Source organism: Schistocerca piceifrons, chromosome 3, assembly GCF_021461385.2.
Source record: "Schistocerca piceifrons isolate TAMUIC-IGC-003096 chromosome 3, iqSchPice1.1, whole genome shotgun sequence".
In the NCBI taxonomy this organism is placed as follows: Eukaryota; Metazoa; Arthropoda; class Insecta; order Orthoptera; family Acrididae; genus Schistocerca; species Schistocerca piceifrons.
The window spans coordinates 803,390,067-803,415,087 of NC_060140.1; the positions used below are offsets into that span (position 1 = coordinate 803,390,067).

Here is a 25,021-nt window from a genome sequence, read left to right on the forward strand (position 1 = left end):
GGAACAGCAAAGAGCCTATAACACTACCTTGGGGAATGCCAGATATCACAGCTTTTTAACTCTATGACTTTCCGTCAGTCTCTGACCTCTCTGACAGGAAATCACGAATCCAGTCACTTAACTGAGACGATATTCCATAAGCAGTGCAATTTCACTAAAAGCCACTTGTGTGATATAGTGTCAAAAGCCCTCCAGAAATCCAGAAATATGGAATCAGTCTGAAATCTCATGTGTCAGTAACACTTCATGCGGGTAAAGAGCTAGTTGTGTTCCACAAGAACGATGTTTTCTAGATCCATGTTGACTCTGTGTCAATAGACTGTTTTCTTCTGCTTGTAATTTAGTGGATTACACCTACTACCTTTCTTGAATATTGTTGTGACCTGTGCAACTTTCCAGTCATTGGGTACCGATCTTTCATTGAGCGAACAGTTGTATATGATTGTTAAGTATGGAGCTATTGCATCAGCATATTCTGAAAGGAACCTAATTGTTATACAGTCTGGACCAGAAGACTTGCTTTTATTAAGTGATTTAAGTTGCTTCACTACTCTGAGGATATCTACTTCTACGTTACTCATGTTGGCAGCTGTTCGTGATTTGAATTTTGGAATATTTGCATGTCAGACGGCTGTGTTTAGTAACTCTGCTTTGGCAGCACTGACGTCGATAATATCTCCATTGCTATCACGCAGAGAAAGCATTGATTGAGTCTTGCCGCTAGCATACTTGGCATACGACCAAAATCTTTTTTGATTTTCTGCCAGGTTTTGAGACAAAGTTTCATTGTGGAAACTATGATAAGCATCTCGCATTGAAGTCCGCGCTAAATTTCAAGCTTCTGTAGATGATCACCAATCTTGGGTATTTTGCATCTGTTTAAATTTGGCATGTTTGTTTCGTTGTTTCTGGAACAGTGTTCTGACCCGTTTCGTGTACCAAGGAGGATCAGCTCCATCATTTGTTAATTTGTTTGGTATAAATCTCTCAATTGCTGTCGATACTATTTCTTTGAATTCAAGCCACATCTGGTCTACACTTATTTTGTTAATGGAGGAATGGAGATTGACTTGACTCTCAGGAAGGCATCAAGTGAATTTTTAACTGCTATTTTGAATAGGTATATTTTTGGTTTATTTTTGGAGGATTTCGTGGTTAGAATATTCAATCTCGCTATGACAACCCTGTGTTCACTAATCCCTGTGTCTGTTTCGATGCTCTCTGTTAACTCAGGGTTATTGGTTGCGAAGAGTTCAAGTGTGTTTTCATACCCATTTACTATTTGCATGGGCTCATGAACTAATTGCTCGAAATATTTTTCAAAGAATGCATTTAGCACAATTTCGGATGTGTTATGCATACCTATGGAATTAAACATGTATTTTCTCCAGCATAGCGAGGGTAAATTAAAGTCACCACTACCTATAATCGTAAGAGTCAAGTACATGTTTGAAATCAAACTCAAGTTTTCTTTGAACCTTTCAGCTACTGTATCTTCTGAATTGGGAGGTCGGTAAAAGGATCCGATTATTATTTTATTCTGTTTGCCAGCAATGACCTCTGCCCATACTAACTCACAGGAACCATCTACTTCAATTTCAGGACAAGGTGAAGCACTTCCAACAGCAACAGACATGACACCGCCAACCGTGTTTAGCCTATCCTTTCAGAACACCATTACATTCTTCGTAAAACTTTCAGCTGAGCTTACCTCCGTTTTTAGCCAGCTTTCAGTGCCTATAACGATTTGAGTGTCAGTGCTTTCTATTAGCACTTGGAGCTCTGGTACTTTCCCAACACAGCTATGACAACTTACAACTGTCATATCAGTGGATCCTATATCTACGTCTTCCTGTGTTCTGCCTGCAGCCTTTGTGACTGAATCCCTTTTTGTGTTTTCCCAAGATCCTCAAAAACCTAAAAACCGCCCAGTCCACGCCACAAAGCCCCTGCTACCCGTGTAGCCACTTCCTGTGTATATTGGACTCCTGACCTATTCAGCAGAACCCAAAACCCAACAACCCTTCGGTACAAGCTGAGGAATCTGCAGCCTACACAGTTGCAGAGCCGTCTGAGCCTCTAATTCAGACTCTCCACTTGGCTCTGTACCAGAGGTTAGCAATCGGTCCTGTCGACTATGCTGCAAATGGTCAGCTCTGCTTTCATCTCACAAACAAGACTGGCAGTCTTTACTACTTCTGTTAGCCGCTCAAAACCAGAGAATCTCTTCTGATCCAAGGTGATACACTTCATTAGTACCAACGGGAGCCACCACCTGCACCCTGTGCTCTTCATGGCATCCGGGAGGACCCAATCCATCAGTAGTGGATTTAAAAATTTTGCGGCCGTAGGCACACCATATTACATGCGTGCCCTCACACACACACACACACACACACACACACACACACACACACATTCACACTCTTTTTTTTTTTTTTTTTTTAAGTAATAACCATTACCTGATTACTTCACAATTGCCTTTTTGGGTTGGTTTGCTGTGAGCAATTTCCATACTCTGCTATTCATTGTTCTGAAGGATGCGTCAGTGGTCTAGTTGCGCTCAACCAAGATGTAATATGGTTCCTGAACTGTACTTGGTGTATGGCACCAGATAAAACAAGCTTAAAACTGCATTGCATTAACACATTCTTCTGTTGAAAGACAACAGAAATGAACACAAGGAAAATAACTTCTCTTTTATGGCCTAATAATTCAGCAGAGCATGTAGGAGACAACAGATTTTTGTTATACATTCACTTTTAATATGTTCTTTTACAGGAAACCATTGAAAATGAAAATAAAAAAGTTGTAATATGATCTAAAAATTGAATCGAACATGTCATACATTAGAAATTAATATGTACTTTTACAGAGACGCATTCAAAATTAAAATTAAGCTATCATTTTACGATCTAATAACTTGAATGTGTAGTAGATAAAAAAACATGTTCGGTATTAATACGTGAATCTATAGAAAAGCGTAAGAAATGAAAATAAAATACAGATTTTTGTGCATGAACTAATAACTAAACACAGATGACCAAACACAGAAATGGATTTGCTATTACATAATTTTACAGACTACAGTGGAAAAACCAAATTTGTTTTATAATACAATAATTAATGTGCAAAGCATTAGGGTCTGTGTAGCTAGATGCTGCATAATAACTGTTCACAATACCTTTAACCTATGCAGGGGCTGAACAGATTTGTACTGCAACTACAGCTCTCACCACAGCTCTTTCTAATGGTATTGGCAAAGCTTTTACGTATTTATCGACGGAACTGAACTGCGTTATTTATTAACACTTTTTCATCTGAGCATACTCTCTGATAACGTATATTTCCACAATAACTATACATTTCAGCAGATGCCAAGAATATGCCTCAGTTGTAATATATTACAGTATCGGGATGACTTGACTGTACAGTGCCGAGCGGCCTGGCCATTTGGGTATTGTTTAGTATTGTCGGGCACCTTCGGTCATGTCTGCATGTAAAGGAGGTTTAGTTCTGCGTTCTGCCATCATCAGTTGTAAAATGAACAGGTAATATATATCCAGAATGAGATTTTCACTCTGCAGCGGAGTGTGCGCTGATATGAAACTTCCTGGCAGATTAAAACAGTGTGCCCAACCGAGACTCGAACTCGGGACCTTTGCCTTTCGCGGGCAAGTGCTCTACCATCTGAGCCACCGAAGCACGACTCACGCCCAGTACTCACAGCTTTACTTCTGCCAGTATCTCGTCTCCTACCTTCCAAACTTTACAGAAGCTCTCCTGCGAACCTTGCAGAACTAGCACTCCTGAAAGGTTCGCAGGAGAGCTTCTGTAAAGTTTGGAAGGTAGGAGACGAGATACTGGCAGAAGTAAAGCTGTGAGTACCGGGCATGAGTCGTGCTTCGGTCGCTCAGATGGTAGAGCACTTGCACGCGAAAGGCAAAGGTCCCGAGTTCGAGTCTCGGTCGGGCACACAGTTTTAATCAGCCAGGAAGTTTCAGGTAATATATAGTTTGTAAATCCAATGAATGTGCTCTAAGTTATAATAAAAATCACAGTATAATCCTAAATTTTTAAAACAAATACCAATAAATAAACAAACTCACCAGTCAGCAAAGTTTGCGTCTGGCTTTGACGGCAGAAAACTCTTTGATCATATATTCATAGTTCAGACAGTTATCAGTTAGGAGGTCGGATTCGATGTGAATATGGACAAGGCGTTCAACCTCTTCTCAGACAATGTAGAACGTAGGTACGATTTCAATCCTTAAGAGTTGAAAACGAACATTCTGCTGAGCAATTTGTAAGTGCCATACATAGAAATTTTCTAAGACCAATGTCAACATTTGGAAACATGGTCTGTAGCCTCTCTTTTTGTGAAAATTTATTCATTTCGACTGGTATATCACTAATCTCAGAAGATTTCAAAAGTTCGGCAAAATATACACATTCAATAGGGAAGGAAGGCTCTAAATCATTGTCATATGACACTTGGAGTTTTGCTGCACTTTCAGCAATATTGCCAGGTGAATTGTTCTTAAGGTTACTGAAAACTGTGAAGGAGTCCAACAGTATTCTATAGCTTTCCTTCCTCCTCACTAATACGTCGTACAACTTGTCAAGTACTGGGAGAAATGTTTTGACTCTAAATTTTTCCCTTCCAGTCAGAAAACCTTCATCAGAGTCTGCTTCTTCGTCATAATGAAGTTTGCATGTCTGTGATCTTTCATAGGTGCATCCATAGTCTATATCAGTCACAATCTCCATGGATTTATTTTCATAATAGTTGAACATGCCACAAATAGATGCAATAAATCATACAAGTGATTCGTATAATTCATGCACTATTTTAGTATCAATATTTACACTTTGCGATTTCAGATTTACACTATTAAATCTCTGGAGTATGTCCTTCCAAACTGTCATCATGAATACTGTTTCTAGTCTGCGAGTTGATACAGTAAAGCTGAAGCCTCTTTTCGCACAAGTGGTTTTTCAAACGTGTTATTGGCAATACATGTGAAGGCATTGATAATGCCCTACCAGTTTTCATATAGACTTACACACGCTTCCTCTCTTGCTGACCAACATGTTTTTGATAAACTTTTTACCGTTTTGCTTCCTGGTTTCATGAAAGAAATAAGTTTATACCAGCACTGTGTAGAAACAGAGAAAAAATTATAAAGGTTTTGCACTACATTGAAAAATGAACATGCTTCCCAATAACAGCTTGTAGCACTAGTGCTAACTAAATTCAAAGAATGTGCTGCACAAGGCACATCATGCACTTTCAGATTTCGTTCCTTAATGGGTGCCTGCAAACCAGTGTAGGTTCCTGACACATTGCTTTCGTTGTCATATGACTGACCTCTACAATTAGTAATGTCAATGGAATTTGTAGACAGGACTTTTAGTACGGCCTCAGCTAAGTTTTCAGACTTGTGTCCCGGGTTTGTTAAAAACAGAAGGAAACACTCAACAGGTTTACCATTCTTGTTCACTTATCTTAATGTGAAAGGTAATTAATCAATATGTGAAATGTCCGCAATAGAATCTACTATTATATAGAAATATTTGGCCTGTTTTATTTCACTTATGATAATTCTTTTTATTTGTTAAAAAGAAGCTCTATTATTTCATCGCAGATTGTGGAAGAAAGATAACTTGTATGTCCCTGTCCTGGATTCCCATATCGTTCAATGTGCTCTGCAAGGAAAGGATCAAACTTGGCTATAAGTTCAAGAGACATCATGAATTGACCATTACGTAATTAATGGAATCTTTCAATGTATCCACATAGGGGAAGTCCACAACTTTTTAGCTTCTTCGCTACTGCAAACACCCTTTTCAATACATTGCACCACTACATTTTTTTCTGTCTCAACATATGACTTGAAATGAGTGATAACTCAGAATTTTTGTGTTCAAGTGAATTCTCATGATGAGATAAATATTAGAAATATTTTTGCAATCTGCAATACCATTAGTAGCAATTGGGGCCTTACCTATGAACAACTTACATGGTGCACAAAAAAACAGCACCAGTGCTACAGGAGTATACTAGAAAATTGCACAAAGTTGAGTCACCATTTAAAAGTTCACAGTAAAACAGTAAAATACATTTTTGTTCAAATATCTGGTTTTATTGCCTATTGATCTTCTTGAATTAGAAAAACCATCGTTAAAATTTTGATTAATGCCACATTGTAAGAGAATGTCAATTGTTGATTCATTGACACACCATTCTGCAGGATCATCACTAACGAGGTTATTTCTTTTTGTAATGTCTGACTTGACACTTAGTTTTTTGTGAAACTCGAAATCAGGAACAATTTTCTTCTCTTCATTTTTAACTTTTGTTTTGTCTGTATTTATTTCTTTTACAACAGCTGCAGTTCCAGAAACATCATCCGTACTTCTTGAACTCGAAGTCGAACCAGCAACACTTTTTTGTGAAAAATTTATCTACTCTGCCAAGCGTTTTTAGAACATTGGCTTCTCGTTCTCACCTTTCCTTCAATAATTTCCGTGATTGTCCAGATCTTGCAGGCTGAGAGGTTTCCTCTGAAACAGGACAGGCAGCAGCATCTGGCTTAGCAACAGTGTCAGCCACAGACAGCACCTGGAACCTGTTTGTCAGACTAACTGGGGAGACCTTACGTGGGCCCCCCTGGGGAGTCTTTCGCCACCTGCTACACCTGAGGGTGACCTCCCACTCGACCACAGGTGAGGGGTCAACCTCAATGCAAGCAGTAACTGGGATGGCTACAGGCGAGGACCGATTGGAGGATTCAGACATGCTAGATGTCCGTTGGATCTCCACAGCTGGTCCAAAACAGTGGGGCCCATCCACTGCAGCCTCAAGCTGTGTAACTGAAGCCATCACAGCCTGGAGTTGAGAGCGAAGTGTCACCAATTCGGCTCGCATTCGCCCACAATTATTACAAACATTACCGAGCAATGGCACCTCCCGAACTCTTGGTCTCTATTCACATTTATTGAGTTATGGCCATAAACTTTTAGTTATAGAGGAATTATATGTGACTGTATTATTTTGTAATTAAATTTTGTACTGTATTAAGGTGTGTGGCAGTTATACTAAAATGTTCAGCTCCTTATATTAGTGTGTGCATATTTCTATTATGTAGTAAACTAAACCAATGTTTTCTCTCTCAGGTGAAATCAGAGACTGTACTTTGCAGAACGTGGAAGAAGCATCACCTGAAATGGTCAGTGTGGCAGAGAAAGTTATTTCAAAACTTAAAATGACTTACAATCCACGTGTTTTTACCAATCCCAAGATCCAGAAGATGCGGCAATATCTGGAAGCTGTGGCATTAGATTACCCAACTCCTGAGTTTGAAGACTCAACAAGTAATTTGTTCTTCATTATATATATCTTTTAAACTTACTTTTGTTACATAGTAACTTTTTATTTTTAAATGTTGACTGTGAAACTGAAATTTTGAACTTCTTGCGTTAATTCCTTATCACTCTATTTGTGATGACTGGTTTGCTATATTTTTAATAGTTATAATCAGATTTTCTTCCCAAATAATCCTTAAAATTTACAATATATGGCAAATAATGTATTGGTTCTTTATTTGCTATAAAATAAGTTTATTTCGCTTCACTCTGTAACTCTTTGATCCACATAATTCCAAGTGGGTGGTGCGGCATCTGTGTGCTGTAAACCTTGAAATCAGGTGTTTGAAAACAATGTGTAAAACTTCTTTCTCTGCCTAGGTTCCAGCACAGAACTATAGATTTTGCTCCAAGTGTTCATTCTCTGAGTAAAGGAACTGGTTTTGTACATCCAAGTATACACCCTCCAAGTCACTTTACAGTGGATGGCGGAGGGAACTCCATACTTGTGTTAGCAGTTTTCCGTTCTATTCTGCTCTCACATAGCTTGAGAAGTTCTCTGCCTTGGCACAAGTCCATTATGTACTGTGTTTCATTCTCCTTGTATCTCTATGACTGATATAGAGGAGGAAAATACTGGTTCTCTGAATTTACCCAGTTAGGTTTTTTGAGAACAATGTTCCCTTTCTGCTGTCAATTGGCACTGAAGGTCCCTGAGCATGTTTGTTAAACTTTCTGTGCTTATGGAAGGGATGACTTTGGTCCTGCGGTTCCTAAAGATACTTTTCCTTCTGTTTTAAAGAAATTAATTGAATCAGTCATGCCAAATGTAAAGCAAAACTTCATTCCAGGTTTCAGGAAATGCTGTATGTATCCACTGTGAATAAGAGTTTCTGAGCAAATTTCAAAGTTATGAAGAGTTTTATAAATGCTACTACAACATCCACAAGAAAGACATAGGGATGTTGAAGGAGTTATTAGTTCTGGATAGCAAAAAAGGATGCTAATTGTACTACTGGGCAGAATATCACTTTTGGTAATCTGAGAGAAAAAAGCCAAAGATGCAGTTAGGACACTCAAAGAATGCTGTTATCTTGAATGATGATGAGGATTCAACTAACCTGAAATAGAACTGGGATCTGATGACCAAAGTGAGGCTATCAGTTATTCTGAAGTTGAAATTGCCACTTGTGATTAATTGGGTTTATCATTACGACAGAGGAAATAGTTTGAAAAGGATGACTTTGTGTCTGTTAGTTATAGTGAAGGAAAGTGTAGAGAGATTACCCAGAAACTTCCTGCAATAAAGGACCCACTTTTGTACTCAATGAAAAATTTCAGGAGAAGATGAAAATGGCCTGACAGAGATTCTTTACAATATGAATAGGAGGATGTAATTGGAAAATTAATACCACCAATGCTATAGAGTAAAAAGGGACTCTTTAGTATATAGAACTTAATTCTTTTGCATAAGTAGAAAATTAGTGGCTGGTTGATAGGAATTACCTTGAACTTTGAAATAATAGTCGTATTATTAATGAAATCTTATTGTGGCATCTAATGCAGAAGAGCATTATTATTTAAAAAGAAAAGCATGTTTTTGTGATTCTTTACTTTTGATTTCTATATTTTGCCCAGTAAAATAAACTTTGGGATGTTGGTACATAATATATTCTTTGAATATACATTCAGCTATTCCTGAACAGAAAAGTTTTCTGTAAAAAAAGTATTCACTGCATAGAATAGTTACATTACCCTGGATGAACTTGGTCATAAAACTATCATATCATTTCTTCATTCTTTAGAAACTTTTAATTGAGTGTTTCTTAGCTTCTCTGAAATGCAGAATCCTGAAAAAGAATCAATCTCACCTCAGTTGATGGTATTGCTGTATACACATACCATGCAGAATGCTATTTACACTTTTGTTTCCTTCTTTTTTTTCCAGTGCCGGACATGGATGCTATGAAAGAGGGACTAGGATCACTTTCAATAGATTTTGCTAAAGCTACAAACTTGCGCAACTACACATCAGAAAAACCACCACCAAAAAAACGAGCTGGTGCTGAAGGAAATGCAGAAAATACTGGCAAAGTCAGAAAACTTGACAAAAGTGAGATTCAGAAGCTGGCAGAACAAGGACAGGTAATAAATATTTGATCTGTATATTGGAACTTCTGCTGTGAGAAATGATAGTTGGGCTCTGCAGGCACTAATGGACTTGAAGTCATACAAATCTAAACAGCTCTGTTCTCAGGTCCCATGATAACCACAACCACAGAAATCACAATATATTCAGAAGAAACAGCCAAACATTTGTGACAACAAAGACTATAAATTTCATTGCCGGTCGTATATAAAAATACATCGCCCTTTTCCTCTCCTCTCGTAAGTCGGGTGTAACTGTCAGCCCAAATACAACAGTGATGATGATGATGATGATGATGATGATGATGATGATGATGATTATGATTATGATTAAAAAAAGTAATACCACAGACAACTGATGTAGATAACAATTAATATTTGAAGAAATACTCCAGAGCCAAGATCACATTTAAATATTTATTTTGAACTGATGACAGGTTTCAACACTTTTTTGCTGCCCATCTTCAGATCCACAATGCGGAAGACACACATTGCATTTGTAAACATTTTTTTCTGTACCAATAGTAATGAAATACATACGTACAATATTTTACATTTAAGCAACATACCTCACCTTTTTCAAAATTATGCCATATATTTCGACAGTGTTGAAAATTTAAGTAGTTTGGAGATGCAAGCTCTACCAGCATGCCATTAATAAAAATATTATTACAGTCATGTTGCCATGCAGCTTTCACCGATTATATCAGACCACACACTACCACTGTACAATGTCAGGTGCTATGACAGGCAAGCTACATCTTGTCTCCACTAGGTGGCAGTGCGGTAACAGATGTTACTGTTTGCATTTACGTTAGATAAATTATACAATTCACTTGTCAGGAATTTGTATAGTAATTAAAATAGTCCAAATCTGAAGATAAAGAAAATTACAAACATTTTATAAACATTATACAGTAATAATAACTGTCATTATACAAGCTTTCATAAAAGAGCAGTATCATCATTTAATAATACACTGCCAAAAAAAATTGGGGAGGAGGGGGGGGGTCTGTAAGGTGCATCTCATATTTATTTAAAATCAATCCAACAAAACTTTTTTTTTATTTTATTGTCACTACACATTGCAAGTTCTGTATGAATTTTTTGAAAGATCAATGACCAATGTGGTATAAGGCATGCAATATTTCTTCTCACAATTTCATAGTTTAATTTCTAAAGCAACCTTTTCTGGATAATTCACCCATTTATGTGTAAGATATTTTTTATCATGAGACCTAGCATCAAAAAATTACAAACCATTAACATATGCAGGTCAGAGCAGGGAGAGATTAGGGAATGATTGTCAAGAATGGGGGAAAGAAATACAGTAGAAGAAGAATGGGTAGCGTTGAGAGATCAAATAGTGAAGGCAGCGGAGGATCAAGTAGGTAAAAAGATGAGGGCTAGTAGAAATCCTTGGGTAACAGAAGAAATATTGAATTTAATTAATGGAAGGAGAAAATATAAAAATGGAGCAAATGAAGCAGGCAAAAAGGAATGCAAATGTATCAAAAATGAGATCGACAGGAAGTGCAAAATGGCTAAGCAGGGATGGCTAGAGGACAAATGTAAGGATGCAGAGACATTTATCACTAGGGGTAAGATAGATGCTGCCTACAGGAAAATTAAAGAGACCTTTGGAGGAAAGAGAACCACTTGTATCAATATCAAGAGCTCAGGTGGACAGCCAGTTCTAAGCAAAGAAAGGAAAGCAGAAAGATGGAAGGAGTACATAGAGGGTCTATACAAGGGCGACGTACTTGAGGACAGTATTATGGAAATAGAACAGCATTTAGACAAAGATGAAATGGGAGATACGATACTGCATGAAGAGTTTGACAGAGGTCTGAAAGACCTAAGTCGAAACAAGGCCCCGGGAGTAGACAAAATTCCATTAGAACTACTGATAGCCTTGGGAGAGCCAGCTCTGACGAATCTCTACCATCTCGTGAGCAAGATGTATGAGACACGCAAAATACCCTCAGACTTCAAGAAGAATATAATAATTCCAATCCCAAAGAAAGCAGGTGTTGACAGATGTGAAAATTTTAAGTCACGGCTGCAAAATACTAACATGAATTCTTTACAGACAAATGGGAAAACTGGTAGAAGTTGACCCCAGGGAAGATCAGTTTGGATTCCGTAGAAATGTTGGAACACGTGAGGGAATACTGACTCTACGACTTTGTAGACTTAGAGAAAGCTTTTGACAATGTTGACAATGTTGACTGAAATACTCTCTTTCAAATTCTGAAGCTGGCAAGGGTAAAATACAGGGAGCAAAAGGCTATTTACAATTTTACAGAAACCAGATGGCAGTTATAAGAGTTGAGGGGCATGAAAGGGAAGCAGTGGTTGGGAAGAGAGTGAGACAGGGTTGCAGCCTATCCCCGATGTTATTCGATCTGTATATTGAGCAAGCAGTAAAGGAAACAAAAGAAAAATTTGGAGTAGGAATTAAAATTCATGGAGAAGAAATAACAGCCTTGAGGTTCGCCGATGACATTGTAATTCGTCAGAGACGGCAAAGAACTTGGAAGAGCAGTTGAACGGAATGGACAGTGTCTTGGAAGGAGGATATAAAATGAACATCAACAAAAGCAAAACGAGGATAATGGAATGTAGTCGAATTAAATCGGGTGATGCTGAGAGAATTAGATTAGGAAATGAGACACTTAAAATAGTAAATGAGTTGTGCTATTTGGCGAGCAAAATAACTGATGGTGGTCGAAGTAGAGGGGATATAAAATGTAGACTGGCAGTGGCAAGGAAAGCGTTTCTGAAGAAGAGAAATTTGTTAACATTGAGTATAGATTTAAATGTCAGGAAGTCGTTTCTGAAAGTATTTGTGTGGAGTGTAGCCATGTATGGAAGTGAAACATGAACGATAAATAGTTTAGACAAGAAGAGAATAGAAGCTCTCGAAATGTGGTGCTACAGAAAAATGCTGAAGATTAGATGGGTAGAGCACACAACTAATGAGGAAGTATTGAACAGAGTTGGGGAGAAGAGAAATTTGTGGCACAACTTGACTAAAGGATCGCTTGGTAGGACATGTTCTGAGGCATCAAAGGATCACCAATTTAGTATTGGAGGGCAGCGCGGAGGGTAAAAATCATAGAGGGAGACCAAGAGATGAATACACTAAGCAGATTCAGGAGGATGTAGGTTGCAGTAGGTACTGGAAGATAAAGAAGCTTGCACAGGATAGAGTAGCATGGAGAGCTGCATCAAACTGGTCTCTGGACTGAAGACCACAACAACAACAATGCAGGTCAGAAACAAGCCGAGCATGCACTTCATTCAAGGAAAGTCTAGCCATGACCCAGACACTGATATTTGTTTTAAAGTGAAAACATTTAATTATAAGTCCAAGAAAAAAAATGTTAACCCAATATTAATAACTGCTGGAGTATTTGAAGTATGTCAGAGAATAGCCCTCACTTATAAATGCACCTAGAGTAATTGGAACAGAAAGTTGATTCAGTTGAGAAGTAAATACAGCATTCATCAATAAAATGAAAAGATTTTTTAAAAAATATCATTAAAGAATTAATTTTTTCTTGTAATTCAAAGTACAAGAATAGCCATGAGGTTACAATACAAAGAAAACTTGGAAGTTTAGCATAACCATCATATTGACAGGTAGTAACACAGTCTCATTGAAAATACATTGTTTGAGGGCTCTGATTGTTGTTGGAGCATCAGTTTGAAACTCTCTTGGGTTTTGAGACACCTTATAATAAGTCACAGTTTGTTTTCTTCAAGAATCGTGATCATATTCTCATAGAATCTTATTTATTGCTGATAGGTACTTGAATTAAGAAATTGCACAGTCTGAAGTTTATAAGGATAAAATTAAGATCATCATGGAGAATCCTTTTTACTGGTGTGTTATCTACTCCAACATATAAGACACATTGTCTGGCTGATCAGCATAGACTTCTAAACATTGCCTGTTACAGAGCTGCTATGTTTTCGGGGATCTGAATAGTTCCTACTACTGTGAAACAGTGATGTTGAAAGGCATGTTGTGTTTTCATCAGACTTATCATTTTGATAAAATACTTTCACAGTGAAGCCACACTGTTCACCCAATGAGTGAATCATTGCAGCTAAATGGTAGACCATGGGTATAGTGTGGGGCAGTAACTTCTATATCCACGTCCTCCCTACTATGTCTCATTTCCACATATAAGCTTCCTCCTTCACTGGCAGACCCTGTAGTTGTGATATTTTAAATTCTGAATGGATGCCATTCATAAATTGGTATGTATTGCAGTGGAGAACTCTTTAAAATTTAGTGAGATAAATCAATAGTTATTTGCATTCGCCATGGATCATAATTGTGACCTCTTGCTATGATGTGGAAAGAGTCAGTTCTAAAATTTGTAGTACAGCTTTATAGCAGACAATATGGCAGTGTGCTGACCATTTGCATCACTCCTTAAGTTGTGTGTGCAGTCCAGTCTGCCATGTTGAAACATTTCCTGAAATGTTCTTGTACACGAAGAATACACCAAAAGGAACACTATGTCAAAATTTAAGCTGCTATGACACACTGCAAGTATTTTTTTGGAAAAAAAGGTAGAAAACTGCCAAATTCATGGTTTACCAGGTGGCTGGAGAAATGTACACGTCTATCATAGCTATAGCAGACAGCACACCCGAAACACTGCAGTTGTTTAGCCTCAGTTGATGGCGTATCGGTGAATAGGTAACACAGCACACTGCAATCATAATTTGTAAAGTGAATTTCAGATTCCATTGATACAATATTATGAAAAGGGAAGTAGCTACTCATTATATAGCAAAGATGCTGAGTCGCACATAGCCACAACAGAAAGACTGTTACAAATAAAGCTTTCAGCCAGTAAGGCCTTCATCAAAAATAGACATCCCCCCCCCCCCCCACACACACACACACACACACACACACACACACACACACACACACACACACACGGCACGACTGTGGTCTCAGCCAGCTGAAACCATGATGGGAGTGGCGACTGGGTGGGGTGGAAAAGGAAAGAAGTAAAAAGACTGAGTGCAGTAGTGGAATGATGGCTGTGTAGCACTGGAATCGGAATAAAGAAGGGGCTGGATGGGTGAGGACAGTGACTAGCAAAGGTTGAAGCCAGGAAGATTACGGGAACGTAGGATGTATTGCAGGGAAAGTTCCCACCTGCGCAATTCAGAAAAGCTTGTGTTGGTATGAAGGAACCATATGGCACAGGCTGTGAAGCAGTCGTTGACATGATGGATGTCGCGTTTGGTAGTGTGCTCAGCAACAGGGTGCTCCACTTGTTTCTTGGCCACAGTTTGTCGGTGGCCATTCATGCAGACAGGTTGTTGGTTGTCATACCAACATAGAATGCAGCATATTGGTCGCAGCTCAGCTTGTAGATCACGTGACTGGTTTCACAGGTAGCCCTGCCTTTGGTGGGATAGTTGATGTTTGTTACTGGACTGGAATAGGTGGTGGTGGTGGGGTGATGTATGGGACAGGTTTCGCATCTAGTCATGAGGTAAGGGGTTGGGAACAGGGGTTGCGTAGGGATGGACGATTATATTGTATGGGAGGGGTGGGAAGGACATTGAGCAGGACGTTTCTAATTTCAGGGCATGATGAGAAGTAGTTGAAACCCTGGTAACGAATGTAATTCAGTTGCTCTAGTCCCGGGTGGTACTGAGTTACAAGGGAATGCTCCTCTGTGGCCAGACGGTGGGACTTTGGGAGGTGGTGGGAAACTGTAAAGATCAGGCATGGAAGATTTGTTTTTGTGCAAGGTTGGGAGGATAATTACAGTCTTTGAAGGCTTCAGTGAGACCCTCTCGTCATTGCAGATGCGACAAACATGTTTGGCTAGGTTGTATGAAAGGGACTTCTTGGTATGGAACGGGTGGCAGCTGTCGAAGTGGAGGTATTTCTGGTGGTTAGTAGGTTTGATATGGAAGGAGATACTGATGTAGCCATCCTTGTGGTGGAGGTCAACATCTAGGAAGGTGGTTTGTTGGGTTGAGTAGGACGAGGTGAAGCAAATAGGGGAGAAGTTGTTGAGGTTCTGGAGGAATGTGGATGGAGTGTCCTCACTCTCAATCCATATTGCAAAGATATCATTAATGAATCTAAACCAGGTGAGGGATTTAGGATTCTGGGTGTTAAGGAAGGATTCCTCTAGATGGCCCATGAATATGTTGGCATAGGATGGTGCCATGCGGGTGCCGATAGCTGTAATCCAGATTTGTTTGTAGGTAATGCCTTCAAAGGATAAGTAATTGTGGGTTAGGATATAGTTGGTCATGGCGACTACGGAGGAGGTTGTTGGTTTGGAATCCATTGGGCGTTGGGGAAGGTAGTGCCCAATAGCATTAAGGCCGTGGGCATTAGAAATGTTAGTGTAAAGGGAGGTGGTGTCCATAGTGATGAGCAGGGCATCGTGTAGTAAAGAGACAGGAACTGTGGAGAGTCATTGGTGGAAATGGTTGGTATTCTTTATGCAGGAGGGTAGGTTCCGGATAATGTTGAAGGCGTTGGTCTACGAGAGCAGAGATTCTCTGAGTGGGGGCACAGTAACCGACCACAAGGGGGCATCGTGGTGGTTGAGTTTATGGACTTTAGGAAGCATGTAGAAGGTAGGAGTGTGGGGAGTGGTAGGGGTGAGGTTCTTGAATGGGCCTAAGTATTTGAGGAGTGATTGGAGATCCTGTTGACTTTCTGGGATGGGGCTGCTGTGGCAAGGTTTGTAGGTGGAAGTATCTGACAGCTGGCACAGTCCTTCCACCAGGTAATGCTTGCAGTTCAAAACAACAGTGGTGGAGCCTTTGTCTGCAGGCAGGATTATAAGGTCGGGGTCAATTTTTAGATGGTGAACTGCGGTTCTTTCTGCAGATGTAAGGTTAGTTTGCATGTTGAGAGATTTGGGGGATGATGGTGAGGCAAGGTTCGAGGTCAAGAAAATCTGGAAAGTTGACAGGGTGGTTTGGGGGCTGTGGGGGTGGATCGCAGTTGGATGGAGGAGTGAACTGAGTCAGGCAGGGTTCAACAATGGTCTTGGTTGAGTCTAATTGATAGGGTTGGTGGCGAACAAGTGTTCCATTGTAGTGACTGGGAGAAGGACTTCAACAATGATTAAATTTGGGAGTGGGACAAAAGGTGAGGCTTTTGGAAAGGACTGATATTTCAGTGGGGCTAAGGATTCCGGAGGAAAGGTTCATGACTGTGTTATGGGTCTGTTTAGTTTCTGGATTCTGCGTGGTGGTGAGAGGGAGTTTTGGAAGGTGGGGTTAGTTTAGTACAACTGCAACACATGGTTTGTCAGCTATGAGGTTATGTGGGGGAGGTTTGGAGGTGGTGGACATCGGTACTCCAGGGCAGGCGTAGGAAGTAAGAATGGTGGAGAGCTTTTTGGGGTGGCATTGTACATGTTTCTCTAGTTCCTGGAGGGCAAGAGTTTCAGTGTATGTTATGGGTTCCAGGAAGTTGTGATTGCATAGAAGACAAATTTTGCTGATGGATAGGAGGTACTGCAAGAAGGTTTGGGCGTTGTTGATGTGGTTTTGCAGGGCTGTGTTGGTGAGGGCTAATTATTCGCGGAATCTGAACAGTTGAAGATCATTGTGGAAGAAGGGGTGGCAGCCGGAGATGGGTAATTTGATGGTAAGACCATTCTGGAGGGAGGGGAGGGGATTCCATGAGTCAAGCAACAATGCAGGAACAGTATGTCAGATTGGGTTCTGGCTAAGGATAAGGAAAATTTTCTGATGGAAGGAGCAAGGATCTGTGGTGGTGGAAAAAATGCAAAAAATTACGTAAATAACATAGAATTACGCCTGAAAAAATTTCGCAAAAATACACACAAATACGTGTGAAGGGTGAAGCAGAAGCAGATGCAGAGAAAGAGTGAGGGGTGAGAGGGGTTTGTAGGATGAGATACAAGATTGTGTGGGATCATGTGGCACTGGAAAGGTGCAGGAAATAACACGCGAAAATATGGGAGAGTGACGCAGGGAGGGTGATCAATTTGAAGGTATAGGATTAATGATATCAATGGGAGTAGTGTGGGACATGAAAAATGCTGCACCAACAATCAACGTGGTCTTGTAGTTGTATGCGGCCATGATGGTTATACAGTGTGGCTCATAAGTATAGAGTGCAGTGCAACTTGTAAGGTGACAAGAGAAACACAAGAAAGAAGAGGAAGGAGGGTAGACATTGAATATAGAGATGCATTAGAAAATAGTAATAAAGGAAAACAGCACTGCCTTACTGACCAAAAGCTTTATTTATGACAGTCTTTTTGTTGTGCCTATCTGCGACTCAGCATCTCCGCTATATGGTGAGTAACAATTTTCCTTTTCATAATATTCTTACATTTCATGCTGGGTTTCCCAATGTTAATTTCATTGATAGTTTCTCTGACACAATTGTACACAGTTACTATTTGTTCAAATTCGAAACTCATTTGATGTATGTAATAATTAGCAGTTGCATTGCTGTATTGCTAAGTGTTAACAATGAAAATAAAACAGAATTAATTTTCTTTGTGTTTTCTTCGTATATGCTTGCTAATAACATCTGCCTTTGTGCAGCTTCCAGCGTTTCACAGTAATGTGGAATCAAGTTAGTGGTTTTAACCTTACAAAGATGAAATATGAAGAACATGGCATACAGTTTAAATCATCTACTTCTCCTGAAGATGTACATATGTATTATTTAGTAGTTAACTTCTTCGACTTTCATTCAGATGATGTTGACATTTCTTAGAAATTGTGGAATTAGAAGAGATGGAAAATAACTCTGATGATTCCAGGAATTGTGGTTCAAAAGTTGATTGTTGTGCTAATTAAAGCCCAGAACAAAAAGACAGTACCTTCCTAGCTGGAAGAAAACCTTACAGTAATAGCTTTCATTGACAAAAAGATGGGCTGTTAATTTTTTTTGTTAAAAAAAAAAAGAAAGAAGAAAATGCTTATGGCTAAGCAGTGCGCAAAGTCCATTTTGTAAAACCTGAACACGAGTTGTATAAATGGAACAAAGATTTACACTAAGTATGAAATACACACCAAAACGAAACTCGCAAAATTGTGAAAGGAAAACTATTCTAAACATTTAGAACAGCTTGTGAGAGTCAGTGCACCATTATTGACTGGCCCCTCTGAACGGAAATAATATGATCATTACCGATTTCCCAGCTTCTTTTGACCTCATTTAAGATATTCAGGAAGTTTTACAGAAAAGGAAGTCACAAAATTAGGAATTTTACTTCAGTTAAACAATTAGAGATGTCATTGACAGATGTAATACTATAGAGCATTTTGTAGCTCCTCTTGCTATCCCCTAAAATGCTGTATATAAAGCTAATAAGTCAGGTTTTGTGCAAGGAATGCATGCAAACTGCACATTTTCATTTCAAGTGGAAGACAACCGGCTTAGCAATTTATGGATGCTATGACATATTCATATACATCAATGCCACTGATAAGTACCAGTGGTATACTGTTTTTGCAGCTATGTATCTTTCTTCAGTTACCTCAAGGCAAATTAGGACCAAAAATTTGTAAAACAAATGTTTTGTTGTAAAAAGATTATAATTGTCTTAGCAAAATCGGGAAAAATGGGAGAGAGAAATTTCAGTATTACGTCCGAAACATCATCAAACCAGTTGCAGAAAATACTTAATTGCTTTTGTTGGACTTTTGGCCTGGACATAACAGTACCTCTGTTGTTAAGATGATGTCAAAACGTCTGTTAATATAACTCGGATTACACCCAGAACTACTAATACAGTGATTCAGTTTCTTGATAAATAAAGTTTTTTACAGTGGAAAGCATTTTTCGAAAAACTGTCTGACAGTGCAACTTCCAATAGCTCTTTCTCATTTCAGGTTTATCAGTGGAACAGTATTTTTAAACTCCAGACTTATGTGAAATACCAGTTGCTTCATTACATTGCACAAATTTGGTTAAGTATGCCTGGTACACAGCACACTATGCAGAACAGTGGCCACGACCATTTCTTTCCCCATCTCAACTTTGTCTAAATAAAACTAGTAAATAAATTCTCCATTTGTGTGGCCATATTGTCCGCAGTTGCTTTACAAATACTGAGAGTATTTTCATTCTGTTGTTGCAACTACAAGAAATAGCATTTTTTTTTTTTTTCACCAGACGGGGGTTTCCTTTGTTGAAGTAAAGCCTCATCAGTGATCTGTAAGTAAATGTATTTACAATATAATGAAAAGGATAGTTGCTACTCACCATAAAATGGAGATACTGAGTCGCAGAAAGGCACAACAAAACAAAGTTAGCTTTCAGACAACAAGCCCTTTATCAAAAGCAGACAACATACACACATTCACGCAGACGCATCTCATACACTCATCACTGCAGTCTCTGGCAGCTGGATCCAGTTGACTTTCCAACAGTCTTTTTGTTGTGCCTCTCTGCTACTCAGCATATCCACTGTATGGTGAGTAGCAAGTATCCTTTTCGTCATATTGTTACAGACCACCCTGGATTTTCCAATATTTAAACATATTTATAATTTGATTTGTGTTTGAGGTCGAAAACCAGTTCGTTAACAATATGTTGCCTTTTACTTATGGTGATTTCGGCTTGGTTTGTCACCTACATAGGGAAATGCTGTCTGATAGCACAGCTTTGGTGTTTTTCTTCGTTAGAGACCGATTCTTGTAGTCTAATTTTTTTAGTTACTTTGCAGAACGATGTGTTTCTTACATTTCACACAGCGCTTTTTTTCGTGTGCCACTGTTTTTTGTTTATTTTTGTACCTCTAAGTATGTACTGTGGTTTGTGTTTTGAAGTGTTGCTAACATAACATTGCCATTAGTTTGCTGTTGACCAATATGTCTTTTTTTAATTTTAGTTAATTGTTTGTTTTTAATTCTATATAATTATGTAGCTGTGTATTTATATACTGTGTAAGAGTAGAGAAGGAATACTCCCTCACTACTCTTACACAGCATATAAATACACAGCAACATAATTAAATAGAATTACATACATACAATTAACTAATACACAAAAGAAGAGTATAGGTCAAAGACATACTAGTGGCAATGTTTATGTTGGCAACACTACAGAACACAAACCACAATACCTACATAGAAGTATAAAAAGAAACAGAAAACAGTGGTGTGCAAAAAAATTGTGCTGTGTAAAATGTAAGAAATGCATAGCTGTGCTGAGAAACTAAAAAGTAGGCTACAAGTATCAGTTTCTAACAAAGAAAAACACCAAAGATGTGCTAGCATGTGGCATTCCTCGATGTAAGCAAGAAACCAAGTGGAAATCACTGTAAGTAAAAAGCAGCATATTGTTAATAAACTGTTTTTTGTTCTTAAAAACAAATTAAATTATTAATATCTTTAATTACAAACCACTGATGATGCTTTACCTCAATAAAGCAAAATGCATAGGAAACTTCGCATTTTTGAGAGAACTACAGGGAATAAACAAGGAACTTGTTGAGTTAGTAAAAACACACTATTTACAAATCATCATAAGAGCTGTGCTACAGGAGTTGTTATAAAATATCTCATCTCAGCAAATTAAACTCCCGATTGATGAAAGTCATCTGTAATGTAACAACATACATTTCTTTCATTTTCTTTCCTCTACTAGTGATTTGTGTAACAATTACATCTGCAACAGTTTATCTTTCAATATGAACTACTAGTTATTCAAAAATTTAATGATTTGAAGCATTTTTGGTATGGTTTATGCTGAAAATTTGCATGTGTGCATTTTGGGCTTCGCAGCGCTGTGTCCTCTTGTCATGCCTGCATCTGCTTATTCACCATTCCTGCACCAGGCAGGAGGGACTGTATAAACTTTCGTTATAAGTAGCTCTTCATGTGGCAAAAATGGGTAAATTTAACATTTTTTAAATACTTGCAGTGTGCTTTAGCAGCTAAAATTTTTGATAGTGCATTTCTCTCGATGAATCCTTCCTGTGTGAAAAATTTCAGGATAGGTTTCAACATATTGGGCTAGACCACTCCCTTGTAAGTTACTCTCTCCCTCTCTCCTCTCTCCAAACTACACCACACACACACACACACACACACACACACACACACACACTACACATTCAGGAATTCTTCTGTGGAATAGGAGGAGTTGTCAAGCAGATATGATTTCAGTGTGTAATTCACTTCTCATTCTGTTATTACACACATGAATGTTGCTTTTGTTTTCGAACTGTGATTGTTGGCAACAAACTTTATAAGTGAATAAATGTGCTTTGAGTCTGTAAGTACCCTCAGTTGTTTAAAGAGCTGTCTACAAGGGATTCTAAAATGGACACCATACATTATCCTTGTTGCACACTTCTCTTAAACACACTTTTTTTCCTCATTTACCTCTGAACATGATGCCGTAAGACACTAGAGAATGAAAATAGGAAAAATAAATTTACTTTTTTTACATTTTCATCTCTAAAATCTCACATTATTTGCAGTGCTAAGAATTGCAACTTACAGTTTAGTTTCTTATCAATATAAACACCTGAGAATTTGGAATTTTCTGTCTCGTTTACTGATTTATCCTCATGCATTATTTTTAATGGCATAGTTAGGCCTTGTGCAGTGTTGAATTGCATGTATTGTGTTTTACCTAAATGCAGTGTACGGCCACTTGCAGAGAACTAGTTATTAATGTTGAAGAAAATGTTAGTTTAACTCCAGTAGGCTTAATTATACTTGAAGCATCAGCAAAGGTGATTCAATGTAGAGCCCTCTGGTACACTTGTAGTGATTAGTCACAATTCTTAAGTGCTTTTTACTGAGGACACTCTCCATGTTTCTCAATGTAACATTCTGCATGCTTTTGATCAGAAAGGATGAAAATCAGTTGCCAGCAAGGTCTCTGATACCGTAATTTTTGAGCGTTTCTAGAACCCCGTACTAAGAATGCTTTTGACAAGTTGGCAATATTTAGTCATTAAAATTTTGTGTTATCTGATTTGTTAATTGAAAGAATAGCGTATTCTGTGGAAGTACCCTTTTGAAATCCAAGCTGCCTTTCAAAAGACAAGTTGAGGCGAAGTATGAGTCTTGGATACATCATTTTTTCCAGAACTGTCAAGAAGAAAGTAAGCAGTGAGACTAGTTGGTAATTGTTAATATCTGTAATACTTCCTTTATTATAAATGTACTGAATATTTCAGTGTGTCAGGAAATATTTCCTCTGATAGTGATGTGTTGCATGAATGAAAACATTGCATGTATGTAAAAAACATAATTTTAGTGTTGCGGATAGTTTCAACTCTGTGAGAGTTGTTTTTTGTATTGAAGGAATTAATTACCTTCTTAATTTCTTTGGCAGAGAACGGAGTAATTGTAATTTATGTTTACATATGAAGCACTGCTTCTTGCATATATGAGGTGTGTTCATAAAGTAAGGTGACTTTATATTTTTATGAAAAAATATTTATTTATTCATCAATATTCATGTTGTCCCCTACAAAGTAATCCCCCCCAGATACAATACGCTTGTGCCAATGCTTCTTCCAGTCCTCACAGCACTTCTTATGAGCACTTTCTGGTACAGCATTGAGTACTTCTAGCGATGCAGTTTTTATTTTCTCAATTCTTGAAAATCTTCATCCTTTCATATGTCTCTTCAGTTTTGGGAACAGAGAAAAGTCACAGGGAGCTAAATGTGGTGAACATTGTGGCTGAGGCATGATTGTCATCTTATTTTTGGCCAAAAAATTTCTCACAAGCAACAATGAATGAGTAGGTGCATTGTTGTGATGCAAAAGCCATGAATTATTTTTCCACAATTCTGAACGTTTTTTGCGTATTGCTTTCCACAAACAGCGCATATCATCTAGGTAATGCTCCTCATTGACCGTACAACCTTGAGGCCAAATTCATGATGCACTGGAGCAAAACTTTGAAATTTGGTCAAACTTGGCATGCTTTTTTCGGTCTTGGCTTTCCGGGATGCTTCCATTGGGATGACTGGGCTTTGATTTCAACATCTTAACCTTAAACCTATGTTTTGTCACCTGTTATGACCCTTTTGAGTAAATCAGGTTCATCACTGACATCATTCAAGAGCTCCTGAACTATGCTTAGGTGACGGTCCTTCTGAACAAAATTGCATGATACGAGCCGACCGACATGCCAACATCCTCAGCAATTTCTCCTACGATAATTTGACGATTTTCCAAAACAATTTTCTTCACAGCTTCAATGCTATCATCTGTTGTTGATGTGCTAGGTTCGTCGTTGGAACCTTCTCAGCCATATTGGAAGAGCTTGTACCTCTTTTAAATAATATTTTTTTTACTTAGAGGAGACTCACCATATGCCATTGTCAACATTTCAAGTGTTTAAGAGCACTTGATTCCACTTTTCCCACAAAATTTGATGCAAATTCTTTGCTCCTTTTTTTTTATAATAATTGAAAATCACTGAGCACACTAAAGCATGTCTAACCTTTCTATCTGTCAAAAACAAACGAAGTATGCTGTATACTTGAAACTGTGAGCATATGTTTGGGACAAGTGTACCAACATAACCAAAAAAGATCAATAATCGAATGTACATTGCCTGCGCAATTTGAAAAGGCAACTTACTTTTTGAACAGTTCTCATATTCCATTGCATTGTTCTGTGAGCTGTCCATGCTAATCTTCTGGCCTTCTTATTTCAGATAGAGAAACTGACAGTAAACCAGCTAAAGGAGTACCTGCAATCTGAAGGTGTCAGAGGAATTTCAACAAAGAAGAAACAAGAACTTGTTGAAATGGTTTACAATTCAATGAACTGAATGTATGCAAGTGCTGTTTTTACATAACTGTTACCACAAGATTGCATACTTGAAATCTATTCACTACTTGTCTTTATTGGTTCACAAGATGCTTTTACCTTTTTCTAATTAAATTACAAATGCCTATTTTTTAAAATTCTCTCTTTATCAAACCCCCTCACTTATAAAATGGAGCATAACAATTTTTAAACAAAACCTCTCATCTTGTCTCTCCTCCATCTGTGCTCCCAACCCTGTGCTTAATGGCTCATATCAGTGTAATAGACATAGATCTGAGACCATACATACTTCCACTACAACCTACACAAGTCATGTCACTGACATCTCGTACCTCGTCAAAGACATCTCCCTGTGAAAGCAACCATGTGATCAACAAATGAAGCTGCAATCACTGTGCCACTTACTACATGAGCATGACAGCTAACAAGCTGAAACTTGCTGGTAGACCGGGACCTGAAACCACAACCTTTGCTTTTTGCACGCAAGTGTATTGCCAACTGAGCTACCGATGCAAGACTCACAACCTGTCCTCATGGCTTTACTTCCACTAGTACCTCATCTTCTACCTTCCAAACTCTACGGATGTCCAGTACACAGTTTTAATTTGCCAGGAAGTTTCATAACAGCCCACACACTGCTAAATAGTGAAAATTCATTCTGGAAACAATCCCCTAAGCTGTGCCTAAGCCTTGTA

At 38.4% G+C, this 25,021-nt stretch overlaps 1 protein-coding gene across 1 annotated transcript in view; it reads left to right on the forward strand.

Moving 5' to 3' along the window:
• The window catches only part of LOC124788872 (ATP-dependent DNA helicase 2 subunit 1), a 144,587-nt gene extending 120,128 nt beyond the window's left edge, over nt 1-24,459 (forward strand). Inside the window, exons 10-12 of the mRNA XM_047256154.1 lie at nt 7,180-7,377; nt 9,317-9,513; nt 24,211-24,459. Of these exons, the coding sequence (XP_047112110.1) occupies nt 7,180-7,377; nt 9,317-9,513; nt 24,211-24,327 (512 nt within the window). The 3' untranslated portion in view covers nt 24,328-24,459. The remainder of the gene's footprint in view (nt 1-7,179; nt 7,378-9,316; nt 9,514-24,210) is intronic.
• The last annotated feature ends 562 nt before the right edge of the window (nt 24,460-25,021 follow it).